General features: G+C 39.9%; 1 protein-coding gene across 4 annotated transcripts in view; it reads right to left on the reverse strand.

Moving 5' to 3' along the window:
• Window positions 1-18,409, reverse strand: part of GLI3 (GLI family zinc finger 3) — a 438,979-nt gene that overhangs the window by 85,832 nt on the left and 334,738 nt on the right. For all 4 annotated transcript variants that reach the window (XM_087946735.1, XM_087946734.1, XM_087946736.1 and 1 more), the window contains one exon: window positions 132-348. In XM_087946735.1, the coding sequence (XP_087802861.1) occupies window positions 132-348 (217 nt within the window). The remainder of the gene's footprint in view (window positions 1-131; window positions 349-18,409) is intronic.

Genomic DNA, 18,409 nt, shown 5'->3' on the forward strand with positions numbered 1-18,409 from the left:
TTATAATAAAAGACTGCATACATTGCAGCCCCAAGGTAATCGTTAACAAATCTGTTCTAAGAGCTGTGATGATTAATCACTACTGTGGACAAGTCAGTATGGTGCAAAAATCTTTCCTTACATTCCCTTACCTGTGCAGCCTCTGAAGGACCTGAGCTGACCTGAACAGGATTCAAGATATTAGAGATGCCAGGAATAGGCCTCTGTGTAGGAAAGGTTGGAGCAGGATGGATGAGTGGAGGACTATGCCCAAAGGCTGAACCAAGACTTTGCTGTCGACTGATGATCTGTTGATGCATCTGCTGGAGGGATACTGGTGTGGGAGGGTATGCAAAACTTAGCGCTGGGCTGCATTATAACAGGGAAAATAGAAGTAAGTAAAAATCATTTAAGGAATTGAATCAAGAGAAATGTGAATTATTATTATGTTCAAAACAAGAACCATAGGTTTGCCTTAACTGATGATTTCACTCAGAGATGATATGATGCATATTTAAAATCATGTACCAACTTTATATGGAAGTTATCACTGTGAATATTTTTGAAAGCAAGGAATTAAAAGTTAAAACTAGTTCACACGTGGAGCTCTGATCTGTCAGATATAGACTGTTAGATCTTGATTTGACATTGTACTTCTAAACAACAACTTAGTCCTATAGTCTAAGGGCAGACAGAATGTAAACTGATCAAATGATTTTTTCAAACCTGGAGAGTTCTAAAAGTGATAATCTTTTTCTTAAAAAATATTGTAATCCACTTTTATCTAAGACGTTTCAATCTCATCCATCTCCTTTCACTGGACACACAACATAAATTGTGTTCATTTGTTATTCATATTCCCCACATATAGGACCTCCTGTATACCTGTCATGCTTTATTTCCACAGATGGAAAAAATGATATGATAATTCTTTCTATTCTGAATAATTAATATATCAAATGTTCCCTTAAGGCACCTAAATGAAAAGATAATTTCTTCTGCATGTGGTTTTTTTTTTGTCCTCTTCTAAACTAAATATTTTGAGAAATACTTTTTTAATACAAAATGTTTTTAAAAATTCCCTGAGTCTATTTTATGTCCAGTTGACTAAAGATTCTTCCCTTCCTATAGTTAAGAACTTACCTAAAACCTCCTAAAGAGAAAATTAATATGATCAGGGAATAGATAACATGCTGAATATAAATTGTCAGGAATAGTAGTGTGCAAAATTTGAAGTGGTGTAAATTTGAAATTCCACACTTTGGCTTCCAGCTTCTACAATTTTACCAAAAGTATTCCAAATTTGAACCAATACCCATTATTCAGAAATTTGACATTGAGAAGATTCTCTCAGCATGTGCACCTGAAGTTGAGAAATGATTTGAATTGCTCAACATCACAGAAAGACAACAGATAAGCTATGGAAGGAAACAGAAACAACACTTCCTGAAGTATCCCAAAACATATTACATACAAGAAATCAACTAAATTAGCCAGATGGATATCGGAAGTGACAATGGAGACTGTAGAAGAGAGGAGGAAAACAAAAACCTGGATGACAGGGAAGAAATGTGAAGATTAAAGGCAAAATTCCAGAGAGAGGCAAAAAAAGACACAGCAAAGTACTAGGCTGAGCAATGTAAGAAATTGGAGGAAACAGCAATGAAGGGTCATACAAGAGGTATTTCAGTTATGTGAAGGCCATAAATCACTTTGTGGCAAGAAAGACTATGGTCATAGGACATGATGGACAGGAATTGCATGACCAACAAGCAATCAGAGAAAGATGGCGAGAATAAGCAGAATAACTTTACACAAATGAAACAAGGTCAAGCCATAAGTGGAAAAGCTGATCTACTAGAAATGGAAGCAGATATTCTGGAGGAGGAAGCAATGTGGACATTCAACCAGTTGCCTAACCACAAAGCCCCAAGATTTGATGGAATTCTTGCAGAATTGCTGAGACCACTGCCAACAAAAATACTGACAGTGCTTTGCCAAAGCATATGGAAGTCTGGTCAGTGGCCAAAAAAATGGAAAAGATCAATATTTATCCCAATACCAAAGAAAGCTGATACAAAAGACTGTTCGAACTACTGAATCATTCTTACTTGATATCTTACGTGAGTAAAACTCTCTTGAAGGTACACCAGCAACATTTGAATCCAATTGCCAACAGAGAACTGCCTGATGTGTAAGCAAGATTTCGGAAAGGGTTAGGGTTAGTGTGATCATATTGTCAGTCTCCACTGGATGATGGAAAAAACAAAGGAATGCCAAAAATACTTCTACATGTGCTTCATTGACTAGACAGAAGCCTTCAACTGTGTTGATCATGACAAGCTCTAGAACTGCCTCAAAAAACTGGGAATATCACCACACCACATCCAGCTCATCCAATCATTGTACTCTGGATGTAAGAACGGAACACGGAGACACAAAATGGTTCTGAATTTTAAAAAAGGCATTTGGCAAGGTTGCATCCTGTCACTTATACTGTTCAACATGTACACAGAGATAGTTATGATAAATGCATACTTGGAGGAATCTAATGGTAGGAATATCAACAATCTTCTATATGCATATGATTCAACATTGCTGCGGAAAACAGGGAGGATCTGCAGCGGTTAATCCTGAGAGTCAAAGATGAAAGTGAAAATTTTGGAGTGTACCTTAACATCAAGAAAACAAAGAAAATGATAATTGAGGGGAACACACAGGTCAAAGTGCAGATTGACAATGAGACTATCAAAACAGTAAAGGAATTCATCTTCCTAGCCTCTAAAATAAATCAAAATGGTTACTGCAGCCCTGAGATCAAAAGGCATATAGCCACTTGAAAGAACTGCAATGTTTGACATGAATAACATCTGGAAGAGTAGAGACATGAGACTCACAATCCAATGCATATTAGTTAATGTAATATTTTTTCAAATTGCTACTTATGCTCGCAAAACTTGGGCTCTGAAAAAGGCAGATAAGGTGGATGCCTTTAAACTGTAGTGCTAGAGGCAATTATTACGCATGTCATGGACTGCAAAAATAATAAAGAAGTCCTAGACTGAACTTCACTAAAAATATAACTTGAAGCCAAGATCGCCAGACAGAGGCTATCATACTTTGGTCATGTCATGCAAGCTGACCTACTCAAAAAATAAATCATGCTAGGAGTGATCAGTAGAAAAAAGAGAAGGGGGCTGCCTTAGTATCTGCTGGCTACACATTATAAGAATGACACTGGGATGACCATGGCAAATATGAAGGAGGTGATGTGAAACAGAGGGACATGGCCAAGGGTTGGAAATTACTGAATGGCTTACAATGACAATGATTCCAAATTTGAAAAAGGAATGCTTGTCCTCCTGGCATTGTTAGAATAATATTGGACTACTCTGAATAATGTTGTAACAATCTGTGTCAAATTCAAAATAATTTGCATATCCAACTTCTAAATTAAAAGACAGACTCAAGTGAAAACTGATAAAAATCAGCTGCTATAGGATAAAGACAGCCTAAGATAAAATGTTAATCATGCAGAATTTACTTCCAGAAAATCTAAGTTGAAGAGTCCTTTTAGTAATAAGGCCTAAGAGAGGCAATAGTAATTGGTGAAGCATAATATTATAAGCAGTTCTTACTATTGTTTTACTTGCAATATACTGGAATCAATTTCTAAACATTCAATTGACAGCATATAGCAATGGTTAGGACATCAAAGCAGAACAGGGAATAATTGAGTTGCAGTTGCAGTCCTAATCAACAATGAAATTTTCTGAATGACTTCTCTGTGCTTTCAGCCTCGGATTCATCTTGATTCAGATTCTGGGCTGCCACAGCATGGGATGGGCAGGCTGTGGGAATGGGAGAGTAGCAAAAGGAGTATAGCCACAACAACATTCTTTCACCAGAGATCAAGGACAAGTTGCTGGCATCTGGAGAGGAATGATTGAATTCGGTGGCAGCAGAGACAGTATGTTGATTGGCTAATGTGACCTGGGAGTCATTAAATGGGGCAGGGTGTGAGTTTTAATGTGGAGGGGGGAAACGCGGGAATTCAGATTCGGGTTTTCCCCTGATGTGTCAACATGATTTTTCTAATAAATTCTGTGCCAACATAAAGTCATGTTGGCACATAAACCAATGCACCCCGACATAATGGGGCGTAAATACTCAGGGAAGATGGAGCAGGGGATGGGAACCCCTGAAGGGGATCAGCTTCAGAGGATGTTTGTGGATCTCTCTGCTACCCATCAGCTGCTGCAGTAGCAGAGGCAGTGGAGGCTGACCTCTGGAGGGGCGCCCGACCTAAGGAACTGGTTCTATGGCAGTCCCCGCCAGCTGGGTCAGCTGCGCAGCTAGAGTTGGAACTTGTGATGTCCCAGGACCTCAGGGGTGTCAGGACAACGTGAGCAAGTGGCAGCCTTTGAGTGTAGACTATCGAAACCCCTGGAGCTTAGCCAGTGGTGGGATTCATATTTTTTTACTACTGGTTCTGTGGGCGTGGCCGGGTAAGGAAACTGTAAAATCTCCAGTCAGAGGTGGTATTTGCTGGTTTTACGAACTACTCAAAATTTCCGCTACTGGTTCTCCAGAACTGGTCAGAACCTACTGAATACCACTTCTGAGTTTAGCAAGTCTCCAATGGAGGGAATGGAGACTCCAACCATCATTGCAGAGCCAGTCGCTTGCCGAGCTACCCGAGAAGTTTGATCAGCTGAGTGTGGGACCCACAGTTCAAATGTCCCCATACCTGATCCAGCCTGGTTGGATTCTAGCCCAGCTTACATTCAACTTTCTGGGGTCAGGGAGCACAGTAGTCCAGAGGGAGGCTTCTGCTTCATTCCACTCAGCACTGGCCAGACCAAGGCTCAGCCTCCCACTTTGGATCCCATCCGTCACAGCAGCAGCCCATCAGGTGGTATGGCAGGATGACACCCTGGACCCTTGCGCCACTTGATCCCAAGCACCAGGGAAGGAATGAGAGGTTTATCCAGGCCTACATGTCACCTCCCACCAGGGCCTGGCGACCAGATTCAGACACCTCCCACTACTGCCCGCTGACCAGATTCTGCCCGGACGGGACTTTTACTCAGGCCAGGGTGGATCCAGTACCAATAGATGCCAGCTCCTGTCACACCACCAATCCTGCCGATCACAGCTGCCCCCCCCCAGCAGCTGCCCAACTGGGCTACCTTTGAGGGCGTCCTGGGAAAACTGGCCTATTTCCTAAACTGTATCTGGCTGCACACTGATTTATATGGAGCACAATACCAGCCAGACCAGGACATGATCTTGGTCATTGCAGATAACATGAACAAAGGGGAAGCAGCGGAATGGTTTTCTCAACTACATGATGAAGGAGCCCCTGAATTGGAAGATGTGGATGAGTTCGTGCAGTCCCTAAGGGCCTGATTTGAGGACACAACTAACAAGAGGAAGCGGAAGCAGAAATCAAGGGACTGAAGCAGCGTGGTCGGCCCCCCAAGGAGTTTGTGTGGGAGTTTAGAAGAGTGGCTGGGAAATTATGAGGCTGGCCTGAGCGACTATTCATCCACTATTTTAAAGAAGCCCTGGATCAGGACCTTAGGCACCTGGGGGGGGGGGGCCACCAGATCCAAGATCGTACCAGATGGCAGTGACTATGGACTTAGAAATTCAACCTCACTGGAGATTGGTGCCAGAGAAACCCCCTACGGCTGTTGGGATGCAGGCCAGCTGGCAAACCACCAGTAGATGCAAGACCAGCAGCAAGCTCCAGGGTCAAGTGCTTTAGATGTGGCCAGCAAGGCCACTGAGCCTCAGAATGCCTCACACCAGCCAGCCTCTATTCCCTAGGCACAAATTCCAACAGCAGTCAATTCGAAGAAAACTCCCCTAAAGCTGCCGGACAAGGTTTGCTCAGCAAGCTGTGGAGGTCCCCCACTTGCAATCCAATGAAGGGGGAAATCCAGCTCCAGAGATTATAGAATCTAGCAGGAGTGGTGATGAGGACCTGATGGTAAGTGAAGCCATCTGCCCTTTTGTCATAAAGTCTCGTATAGTAGTGCCCGGACAGGAGTCTACAGAGAGCTAGAGGCCATAATAGACACTGGCTGTTCCTGGTGCTTAATCAGACTGTGTGGAATTTAGAAATAAAAATAGTAACTTTGAAATGCCCTATCTGCTTTGAACAAATAGATGGTTTGCTTTTGGGAGAAAGCCAGCAACTTTGGTCACTGAGCCTGTAAGGCTGAAGATGGGGTGGCACTGGGAAATGATACGATTTGTTGTCACTCCAAAAATGACTGAAGCACTCATCCTCAGCTTGGCTTGGCTAGACAAATGGGCCCCCACCATTATCTGGGAAGATAGTTGTGATGACCCAGGGTGGGGATACAAAATAAACACAGTCACAAAAACCTGGTGAAGCCCCTTTTCACTCTGCTTCCAAGCTCCAAATATCCTTGATAGAAGACAAAAAACTCCCACACAAGCAGTTACAAGAAGGAAGGAAAAAACAACACAAACCAGGCAAGATAAGGGCTGGAGGATGTCTACAGACAACAGAACACACACTGGAAAGGATGCCAAGCTCAGAGAGGAACATAAACTAGAGATATTTCCATGCTTTGTTTCCAGCACTTGCCCGTACGCATGTTCATCCTTTTATTCAGTTGTCACAGCTGCAGCCCATGAAGAGGATCAAGGCCCTCTCCTCCCTAGCAGACCATGTCTCCCCCTTATCCTCTCCTCCCTCTGTGCCCCTAAGATGGAGAGGGGATGGGCCTGGGTTCTCCTCTGACTGCCCAGCTGGCCTCTGCCCTTCCCCAGACTCCTCTACAACCTAGGAGCCATACTTCCACTCCCTGTCAGCTGTTGCTCCTTTCCCTCAGAGTCAGTCTCCACTAGGGACAACAGTTATTGTAAGATAAGGATAGGCATTGGCCCCTTGCCTCCACAACAGAGATGACTACCTGGGCTACCAAGTGTCAAACAAGGGAATTGAAAAGGGCAAAGTTAAAGTCATACTGGATTGGCAACGCCCTCGCACCCAGAACAATTTCAAAGCTTTCTGGGGTTTGCAAAGTTTTACTTGCGGTTCATTTCTGTGTTCGCTGAGATAGTCCTGCTACTGATTAAACTATTAAAAACAAGGGAGACTGACCTCAACCCCAACCCACCTCTGAATTGGACACTCGAATGTCAATGAGTTTTTGAAGAGTTAAAGGGACTGTTTTCCAAAGAGCCAATCCTGCGACATCCTGACCCGGAACAGCCATTTGTAATACAAGCTGATGTTGCTGCAGTGCTTCTACAGGAAAACTCCCTGGGCCAACTGCATCCCTATGCTTATGTATCCAAAAAGCTCACCAATACCAAAAGGCAATGTGCAATATTCCCAAAGAGGCTTTTGCGGTCAGATGAGCCCTCCTCTCTTGGAGGCACTTCTTAGTACTTTTTGAGGTCTTAGCAAAGTACTTTTTGAGGTCTGGACTGACCATAAAAACCTAGAGGCACTGAAGACCCTGAGAAAGCTGTCTCCTAAACAAGTCTGCTGGGCGCAATATTTTAAACGTTTCAACTTTGAGCTGAAGCACATCCCAGGAGAGAAAAACAAATTGGCTGATGTTCTGTCAAGAAAACCTCAGTTTAACAGCTGACAGGAGGAAGTAGTACATGCAGTTGTAGCCCAATCTCAGCAAGCTGCTCAAGTCACCATCCGAAGCCTAACCAGGAGTCAGGATGACTGCATAGGAGACCCGAACATGCAGAATTTAAGACTGACCCATAGCTAAAAGATAATCCCAACATCCTAACACTATGTGATGGGTTAGCTTGGAAAGGAACTAAGCTGCTAGTCTGAGATTGAAAGTATTGTAGCATAGTCACAACTCCTGGTTGACTGGTCACTTTGGATTTCTAAAGACCCTTCACTTAGCAAGGAGGCAGTTTTGGTGGCCAAAAATGAAGGAAGATGTGGAGGAATATGTAAAAAGCTGTTCCATGTGTGCTGCCATGAAAACGCAACCAGGGAAGCCAACCTGTAGCTAACCCCATGGGAAGAGATAGCCATGGATTTCATAGTTGAACTCCCAGAGAGCGGTGGAAACACCATCATTTGGATAGTAATGGTCTTATTCTCTATGTAAGCACATTTCACTGCTTGCTTTGGATTACCATCAGCTAAGAAGCTAGTGAAAATGTTCATCAATCAGATTTATAGGCTGCATGGAATGCCCCGCCGGATCATTTCCAATTGAGGAGTCCGGTTTACTGTGAAGTTCTGGAAGGAGTTCCTATGGTTTGTTGCGTCCTCCCAGAGATTAAGCTCTGTTTTTCCGAGTATGAATGGGGCCTCAGAACAAATGAATGTCATGGTGGAACAGTACCTGAAATGTTACATAGACTACCAGGAAGATGACTGGGCTGATCTGCTACCTTTCGCGGAAGTAGCCTACAACAATGCAGTCCACAGTAGCATTGGATTAACTCCTTTCCAAGTCATCAGTGGGATGGACTTTGTGCTTATGCCTGAGTTACCTAGAAAGCCTCTAACCTCAATGTCCCTGACCAAGTGGATGGATTTGTTAAAACAGGGGTGGGACAATACCAAGCATGCCCTCATCTAAGCCACTGAGAAATACAAACATCAGATGGACTAGCACCGATCACCCCAAACCCTCTTTAAAGTGGGAGATCAGGTCTACTTGTCCACTAAATATCTTAGATTAAAAGTGCCTACAAAGAAACTAGGTTCAAAATTCCTAGGACCGTTTCCCATGGTGAAAGTGATAAATCTGGTAACGGTGCAACTAAGTCTCCCTCTCTTGTTAGTAAAAATGCATCCGGTGTTTCATAGTAGTTTATTGAAACTGGCTGTTAGCTCAAATTAAGACCGAGAGATCAGCCTGTTCCCAAGCCCATAGTAATACAGGGTGAGACACATTATGAAGTAAAGTAAATATTGGACTCTACAGTACATGGGGGTTGATTACAATATCTAATCTGTTGGAAGGGTACCCTTTGTCTGATGCAGTGAAGATTTGGGATGTAAAGGCAGATAGATTGAGGAAACAAGTTTCACGGAAAATTTCCCAATTAGTTAAAGGACCTGGGGTGGAAGATGTAGTTAGTTAGTTCCAATTCCTAACCTCCTGCACTTGTCTCATTTCAGGATGTTCTCATTGCTTGAGGGGAGGCAGCCTGTCAGCCCCAGATCCATCTTGATTCAGATTCCAGGCTGCCATAATGGGGGATAGGCAGGCTGTGGGAACAAGAGAGTAATGAAGGGAATATAGCCACAACAGCATTCTTTCGCCAGAGATCAAGGACAAGTTGCTGGCATCTGGGTGGAGTTACTGGAATTTGGCAACAGCTGACACAGGCTAATGTGACCTGGGAGTCATTAAATGGGGCAGGATGTGAGTTTTAGTGTGGAGGGGGGGGGAATGCGGGAATTCAGATTTGGGTTTTCCCCAAATGTGCCAACATGACTTCTCTAATAATTCATACTTTGATGGACTTTGTCTGAGTGTTTTGAATTGTCTGGAGGGTTTAATTGGAACGCTGACATGTGCTTTTGTCTGATTATGTTGCTGAGATATAGGATGACAGGGTTTCATAAGCATAAGTGTTCCTCAAACCATTTTAGGAATAGTCTTATTTTAGTATAATCTAATATTCCTTAAATTATTCAGAACAATTTCTTATTTTCATCTCATGTAACTAGATCCAATCAGGTGAATGGGAAAAGGAAAAATAGTCCTATATAATTGTATTAATGAGCAGTTTTCTTTGAATAGATTAATTAACACACACAACACCTAAACACACATGTACAAGTGTATGTACAGGGGTTGATATTGTATTTTAATAGCTCAAAGAGAGTAGTTACACTTATTCTGTCCTATGGCTACTGCAAGCATGATAAATGGCTTGTGCACTGAAGAATAAATTGAACAAGCTGGCAAAGAGCTCACTGAACATGAAATCAGCTATTAGAAGAAAGCTTGTGAACAAATTCTGAAGCTGATATGCATCTTTTGATTAACATCCTATCAATCATCCATAGAGGCTACCTTAGCTAAGTTGTACTGTAATCATTCATGGTTGCTGAGAGAGCACAAGCAAAGACTGAAGGTTTGCAATTGCTGAATATTATTACCAATTTCTCTCTGCCTTTTGCAGTAAACAATTACTGTGTTGGAAACATTTTTGTACCTTTATTCAAAAAGTATGATGTTGAACTGAAAGAGATTCTCTTAAACCTAGCAAAGGTCACTTCAGCTTTTCTTAAATGGGTAACTTTTATAACAGAGAGGCCTCCAAGAATAATAGTAACTTAATCATACTGAAAGGCTCATTTTAAAAATTAAACAGTGAAAAATATAGTACATTTTAAAAATTAAAATATAGTTAGCTTTGTACATAATTCAAAGTAGCATTTTCTGTTAATCTACTTAACTACATCAGGGGTGACTTTAAATCTACCATGATTGTAGTGGATGTTGGTTTTTCCATATATGTTTATATATAATAGAAAACATATAGTTATTACATTTTTTAAAAAGTACAACCAGAGCTTTAATTTTCAAGTTAAGCTCTTCCATCATATGAATTTTTTTTGAGGAGCTTTAATTACAGAACATTCAGTTTTATGTGATATACCCCAGTTAAATTTTGCTATAGGATGCTTTGAGGCCTGAGCAAGGTCTAAGAAATATTGTAATGATGAGATTACAAGCATTAGCATGCAGAATAGACTTTAAGAAACATTTATTGCTATTTGAAAAGGACATGGGCATTTTTACTGCAATATTTTGACACTAAAAGTAATTGATCACTAATTTCACAGGGGAGAAAGGTTAATCCATCAGTCTCTCTCTACCAAGAAGGCACTGATAGAAATTCTTTAGATGACATTCTGAATGATCTGAGCTTTCCATCTTTGCAAACAAATGAGTGATATGGCAAGCATAGTGTTCAAAACACATTTAACCAATTGATTTTCTCTTCTGTCCTAATGAGATCTATAGAGATATGAATGAGTGGAACTACAAGCCAAGATTAAAAACTGCTTCATAAGAGAAGCAACATTGTCAATAAGGTTACTGTAAAACATCATACGATCCATTATTTTTATTAAGTTAAAGTTCATTATTGTAATAAATATTATTACTAAATAATATGGCTTTTCTTATTGTTTTCTTAAATTTTTGTTCAGGTATATATTCTTATAAAATGATTAACATTTTCTTTTACTTTAGGACTTACACTGTTTTATAAGTCATCAATGGGCTTTCAATTAAAAAAAGACAAAAATTAAAAATAATAATAAAATGAAATAGGCTATAGAACCTGAATGTTATATAAATTATCTGCTGAACCCTTTATGAAAATGGCTCCTGCAACACACTGAAGTGTAGTTAAAGGTAAAGTTTCCCCTCGCACATATGTGCTAGTCATTTCCAGGTCTAGGGGGCGGTGCTCATCTTCGTTACAAAGCTGAAAAGCCAGTGCTGTCCAAAGACATCTCCGTGGTCATGTGGGCGGCATGATTAAATGCTGAAGACACACGGAACACTGTTATCTTCCCATCAAAGTGGTCCCTATTTTTCTACTTGCATTTTTACATGCTTTTGAACTGCTAGGTTGGCAGAAGCTGGGATAAGTAACGGGAGCTCACTCCATTATGCGGCGCTAGGGATTCAAACGCCGAACTGCCAACCTTTCTGATCAACAAGTTCAGCTTCTTAGCCACTGCATTCCTGAAGTGTAGTTAAGTGTAGTTAAATACTCAATTAGACCAGCAGGATCCCTGTTTGGAAAGCACCAGAAGTTCTCTCCCTTTTTCTCCCTTAAAGAAACCTGTATCACTTCACATGTTGATAACTGTTGTTCTTCACTCCTTTCCATTTGTTTTGAGTTGACATATATTCAATAATTTGTTTTATATTTTTAAAGATTTGTTTTCATTTTAATTAATTAAAATAAGCAAGTAATTTACTGGCTGATGAAAAGATCAATAAATTAGGACTATGAAAATGATTTCTGTAGTTTTGAGTCATGGAAAATATTGCAAGTATGCTAAAATACAATGAGACTATAGTTTTACTCAAATAGTCTAGGAGCAGGCCTAGTGAATACAGAGTACTAACTAGAAAAAAATATGCAGAGAATCAAGCTTTGCAGCATACTTTATACCATGCTCATAACCTTTATTTGTATATGGGAGACAACTCAAAAAATCATCTAAATATTAGTAACATTTCCCAATTTCATTTCCCAACGTAAATGAAAATTGTAAACATGTCTGCATTCTTCTTTCTTTCTTTTATTTTAGCTACAAATTCAAAAGCATAATTTATTTGGTGTCCCCATGCTACAGTAAAGTATCAATACAAATAAATTAAAATGTGTTCCATTTTCATAAGATTTTGTTTACCTATACTTCCTTCAAATGGAATGATCAATCTCTGACTAACTCCTACAAAACAATATTTGAATTCTATTACTTATCCTTTACTGGTGAATAAAATACAAAGAGAATTATTAGTTTTTAAGAACTAATGATGCACAAATGAAAAAGGAGTCATCATAAGTAGTAGTGTAATTAATCTGACACTGTATGGATTTTTTTCTTATTTTTACTGAGTTTCTTGCTGGAGTGGCAGATTGTAAATTCTAACTCTGAAGAAGAGTATATTTACTTCAATTAATACTTAAGTCAAACACAGTTGAAACATCAATTAGTAGAAGAATATCTTAGAAGAAACAGATACATGATTCCTACCCAAAGTTGATGGAATATCTTAGAACAGGCTCCTATTTGAAATTCCTTTCTTCTTTTTAGAAGAAATGATCTGGTTGGGATTTACATTCACCTTTATGAATAAAGTGTTATTGGAAAATTAAGCTTAGCATGAGGTGGAGCAAAACAAAAAAGGTTGGAAAGAAATATCATAGTGTATTAAAAGTATGTTATTCTATTCAAAGAATGCCTCACCCAGTTATGAAAATAAATGAAAGCAAATGAGACTGCAGGGGATTGGATAAACAGCATAGCACTCAAATCTTGCCCTGTCTTTATTTTGGTGTATGAAAAATAAAGAAGTAAGATTATGGTAATCTGAAAGAAATATGATACTGAATCAATATTCAATATTAATAATAAACTATAAGGCATATTTTTATAATACAAAAAGTTCCTGATCTGTGCAATTTTTATCCTACTATCTACTATCTAGTTTACTAGATTGAAATAAGCAAAACAAAACTGATACAGAGAAGGTCATCTGAATGCACAAGATTGTTCAATAGAGCAGAGTGAATATCATAATATCATTATGCCAAGATGGTGCCACCAACGGCAGCCTTTGTGAAATGCTTTCTGATAGTTTTTTCTGTGTTTTATCATTCTCTGTGATTCACTACAGATTTCATACTCAAGAGACCAACTACTAAGCATCAAGCAATGTTTCTTTGATGGACAGCTTTCTGTGACTTCACCCCCCCCCCATCTTTAATAATGCAGAAGAGTTTCTAATACAGGAAGAAGCAACTTCCACTGTACAATTGATAAACAAAAACAAATGGAGACGCTGGAGGCAAAGAAGAGGTAAGCGAGTGGGAATTTTGAATACATTAAGGAAAAGTGGGATAAAAAACCCTTCTCCCTTTACTCTTTCTGACTAATTTACATTCACTCACTAATAAGATGGGTGAAATACTTCTTTTAAATAGATGCAATTCTGATTTTTACAACTCAGCAGCTCTCTGCTTCACTGAAACCTGGTTAAATGAGTCAATTGATGATAGTAGCCTGCATATCCCAGGATTTCAGATACAAAGAGCAGACAGAATTGCAGAAACATCTGGAAAAAAGAAGAGAGGAGGCTTATGTTTATATATTAACAGTCGCTGATCCAGAGATATAACTATACTAAAGCTAAAACTACAGGCTTGCCCTGACTGCACTGATTGGAATGTTTTTTTGAAGATACTCTGCAGACTTGGATGAACTCACAGATAATGAATCATATGTGAAGACCTGTGTGTGCCAATCAGAAACCTGCAAATATACAGCTACACCAAACCTTGGTTCACAGCTAAATTTAAGTAGCTATGTTGTGCCAAAGAGGAAGCCTACAGAAAAGGTGATAGAATGCTGTACAATCAGGCCAGAAAAGTATTAACAAGGAAGATCAGAGCAGCAAAAAGAAGCTAATCTAAAAAAATTAAGGAATCAGTTCTCAACAAATGAACCAGTAAACATGTGGAAAACTCTTGAAAATATCACTGGTTACAGCAAATCTTCTTTCCATGATGAAGGAAATTGACAATTGACAGATGACCTGAATGTGTTTTATTGTAAGTTTGAGAGGAAACTACTGCCACCTATCTCCACAATCTCCATCTCAGACACACCAACAACAGCCAAGCCTCCAACACTGACCCCATCCCATTGACCCCCTCCCAACCTCTGGTGATTACAGAAAATGACATGCAAGGTCTATTTCACAGACAAAATCCAGGAAAGCACCAGGCCAGACAAGATACTCCTTCTTGCTTAAGAGCTTATGCTGACCAACTGGCATCCATCTTTATCCGCATCTTTAATAAATCACAAGACATGTGCTATGTTCCTTTTTGCTTCAAATGCTCTACTATCATCCAAGTGCTGAAGAAACTCTCCATCAAGGAACTGAATGACTTCAGACCAGTTACTCTAACATATGTAGTTATTAAAACCTTTGAAAAGCTTCTGCTGGCCCACCTGAAAACCATCACAAATCCATTGTTAGACCCCTTGCAATTTGCCTACTGAACAAATAGATTGGCAGGTGATACTGTTAATATGTCTCTGCACTACAGCCTACAACATCTTGAATCTCCAAAGACCTGTGCACTTTGTAGATTTTAGCTCAGCATTCAATACCATAATTCCAAATATTCTTCTAACTAAACTAAATCAGATAGCTGTGCCTGACCACACTTGCAAATGGTTCATAGGTTTCCTAACAGACAGGAAGCAGCAGGTGAAGCTAGGAAAAATCACATCAGATACCTGAACAATTAGCACAGCCCCCCACCCCCGCCAGGGCTGTGTGCTCTCTCCACTTGTCTTCTCTCTCTATCCCAATGACTGCATCTCAAAAGATGTTAAAGTACTGAAGTTTGCAGATGATACAATAGTGATTGGTCTCAATCGAGACAACAATGAATCTGCATACAGACAGGAGTTGAACAACTAGCCTTGTGGTGCAATCAGAACGATCTTGAACTAAATACACTCAAAACCATAGAAATGGTGGTAGATTTTAGGAAAAATCCTCCTATACTACCACCTCTTACAATACTAGACAACAACAGTATAAAAAGTAGAGACCTTCATGTTTCAAGTTCTCTAACTCTGTCAATTCATTATAAAACCCCTCTGCTTTGACATCTTTTTAATATCTAGAATGTATTTGCATATATGTGTACCAATACATAGCAATCCCTTGTTCATTCAGTTCTTGTTTTGAGTTCACCCCTTTCATTTAAAACAGCTTTGTATCTAACAATATGTCCTGTTTTGAAAACATTTGGATATATAAACGCCTCCATCATTGATAACTAGATTGGTATTTTCATATAATATTGCTCCCTTATTTTCTCCCATATTGACAATATAGCATCTCTTACATAATGTCTTTGAAAGTAGCCATGTATCTTATTTTTCCCATACCATAAAAAAGCATGCTAACCCAATTGTAAATCATGCCCCTCCAGTGTCGATAGCCTTGTATTTCTTAATACAATCCATTCTTTTATCCACATCAATATCACGGCCTGATAATATAATTCCCAGTTGGGTAGCCCAAATCCTCCTTTGATTCTTACATCCTGTAGTAGTTTTAATTTGATCCTTGCCTTTCTCCCTTGTCATATATATATTTTAATGTTATTTTATTTAAATCATCAAAATATTTTTTCCCCAATTTTATTGGAATTATTTGAAACAAATATAGCATTCTTGGTAATATATTCAATCTAATTGTCGCTAGTGATAGTTGTAAGTTTTTCCATTTTTCCAGGTCTATTTTAATCTGCTTATTTTAATTTATAATAATTATCTTCTTTAATTGTCCCACATCTTGCTATTAATTGAATCCCCAGATATTTCACTTTTTTGTGATCTGGATATCTAGTCTATCCATCAATTCTCTTTTTTGATTTTCTGTAATATTCTTCTCTTAATTTTTTCCTTATTTATTTTCAGTTCTGCGACTTCCCCATATTCTTCTTTTTTTTCTGTCAATTTAAGTCCTGTTTCTAACGGTTCTTCTAGTATAAAAACCAGATCGTCTGCAAATGCCTGCAATTTGTACTCCTCCTTTTTTATTTCCATGCTCTTTATTTCCTTGTTTTTTCTAATATTTCTATTTAACACTTCTAATGTCAATACAAATAACAGTGGTGACAAAGGGCATCCTTGTCTAGTTCCTTTCTTATGTTAACTTTCCCAGTCATATCACCATTTACCATTATTTTTGCTGTTTGTTTTTTAATACACTGCTCAAAAAAATAAAGGGAACATTTAAACAAAACAATGTAACTTCAAGACAATCACACTTCTGTGAAATCAAACTGTCCACTTAGGTAGCAACACTGATTGACAATCAATTTCACATGCTGTTGTTCAAATGGAATAGACAACAGGTGGAAAGCATAGGCAGTTAGCAAGACATCCCCAATAAAGGAGTGGTTCTGCAGGTGGTGACCACAGACCACTTCTCAGTTCCTATGCTTTCTGGCTGATGGTTTGGTCACTTTTGAATGCTGGTTGTGCTTTCACTCTAGTGGTAGTATGAGACTGAGTCTACAACCCACACAAGTGGCTCAGGTAGTGCAACTCATCCAGGATGGCACATCAATGCGAACTGGGGCATGAAGGTTTGCTGTGTCTGTCAGTGTAGTGTCCAGAGCATGGAGGCGCTACCAGGCCAGTACATCAGGAGACGTGGAGGAGGCCTTGGGGGAGGGCAACAACCCAGCATCAGGACCGCTACCTCCGCCTTTGTTGAAGGAGGGACAGGAGGAGCACTGCTAGAGCCCTGCAAAATGACCTCCAGCGGGCCACAAATGTGCATGTGGTTTCTCAAATGGTCAGAAACAGACTCCATGTATGAGAGCCCGATGTCCACAGGTGGGGGTTGTGCTTACAGCCCAACACCATGCAGGACGTTTGGCATTTGCCAGAGAACACCAAGATTGGCAAATTCACCACTGGCACCCTGTGCTCTTCACAGATGAAAGCAGGTTCACACTGAGCACATGTGACAGACGTGACAGGGTCTGGAGACGCCGTGGAGAACGTTCTGCTGCCTGCAACATCCTCCAGCATAACTGGTTTGGCAGTGGGTCAGTAATGGTGTGGGGTGGCATTTCTTTAGGGGGCCGCACAGCCCTCCATGTGCTCGCCAGAGGTAGCCTGACTGCCATTAGGTACCGAGATGAGATCCTCAGACCCCTTGTGAGACCATATGCTGGTGCGGCTGGCCCTGCGTTCTTCCTAATGCACAACAATGCTAGACCTCATGTGGCTGAAGTGTGTCAGCAGTTCCTGCAAGACAAAGGCATTGATGCTATGGATTGGCCCGCCTGTTCCCCAGACCTGATTCCAATTGAGCACATCTAGGACATCATGTCGCGCTCCATCTACCAACACCATGTTGCACCACAGACTGCCCAGGAGTTGGGGGATGCTTTAGTCCAGGTGTGGGAGGAGATCCCTCAGGAGACCATCCGCCATCTCATCAGGAGCATGCCCAGGCATTGTAGGGAGGTCATAGGCACATGGAAGCCACACACACTACTGAGCCTCATTTTGACTTGTTTTAAGGACATTACATCAGTTGGATCAGCCTGTAGTGTTTTTTTTCCACTTTAATTTTGAGTGTACCTCCACATCCAGACCTCCATGGGTTGCTAAATTTGATTTCCATTGATAATTTTTGTGTGATTTTGTTGTCAGCACATTCAACTATGTAATGAACAAAGTATTTAATAAGAATATTTCATTCATTCAGATCTAGGATGTCTTATTTTTGTGTTCCCTTTATTTTTTTGAGCAGTGTATATTACCTTAATCATTTTAATAAACCTTTCCCCAAAACCCATTTCTTCCATTTGCACCAGCATAAATTGCCAGTTCACATTGTCAAATGCTTCTGTGCATCTAAGAATACTAACACCATCTATTTTTCTGGATGTGCTTCATAGTATTCTAATGTGTTCAATATTGTCCTCATATTGCCTTTTATTTGTCTCTTAGGCAAGAAGCCATTTTGGTCCACATTTATAAAATGATTTAAAAATATATTTAATCTTTCTGCCATTATTGAAGCAAACATTTTATAATACGCATTCAATAAGGATATCGGTCTATAGTTTTTTATTTGTTGCA

The sequence above is a fragment of the Notechis scutatus genome, chromosome Z (assembly GCF_049901735.1).
Source record: "Notechis scutatus isolate UNSWTSFEM ecotype Mainland chromosome Z, rNotScu1.2, whole genome shotgun sequence".
Classification (NCBI taxonomy): domain Eukaryota; kingdom Metazoa; phylum Chordata; class Lepidosauria; order Squamata; family Elapidae; genus Notechis; species Notechis scutatus.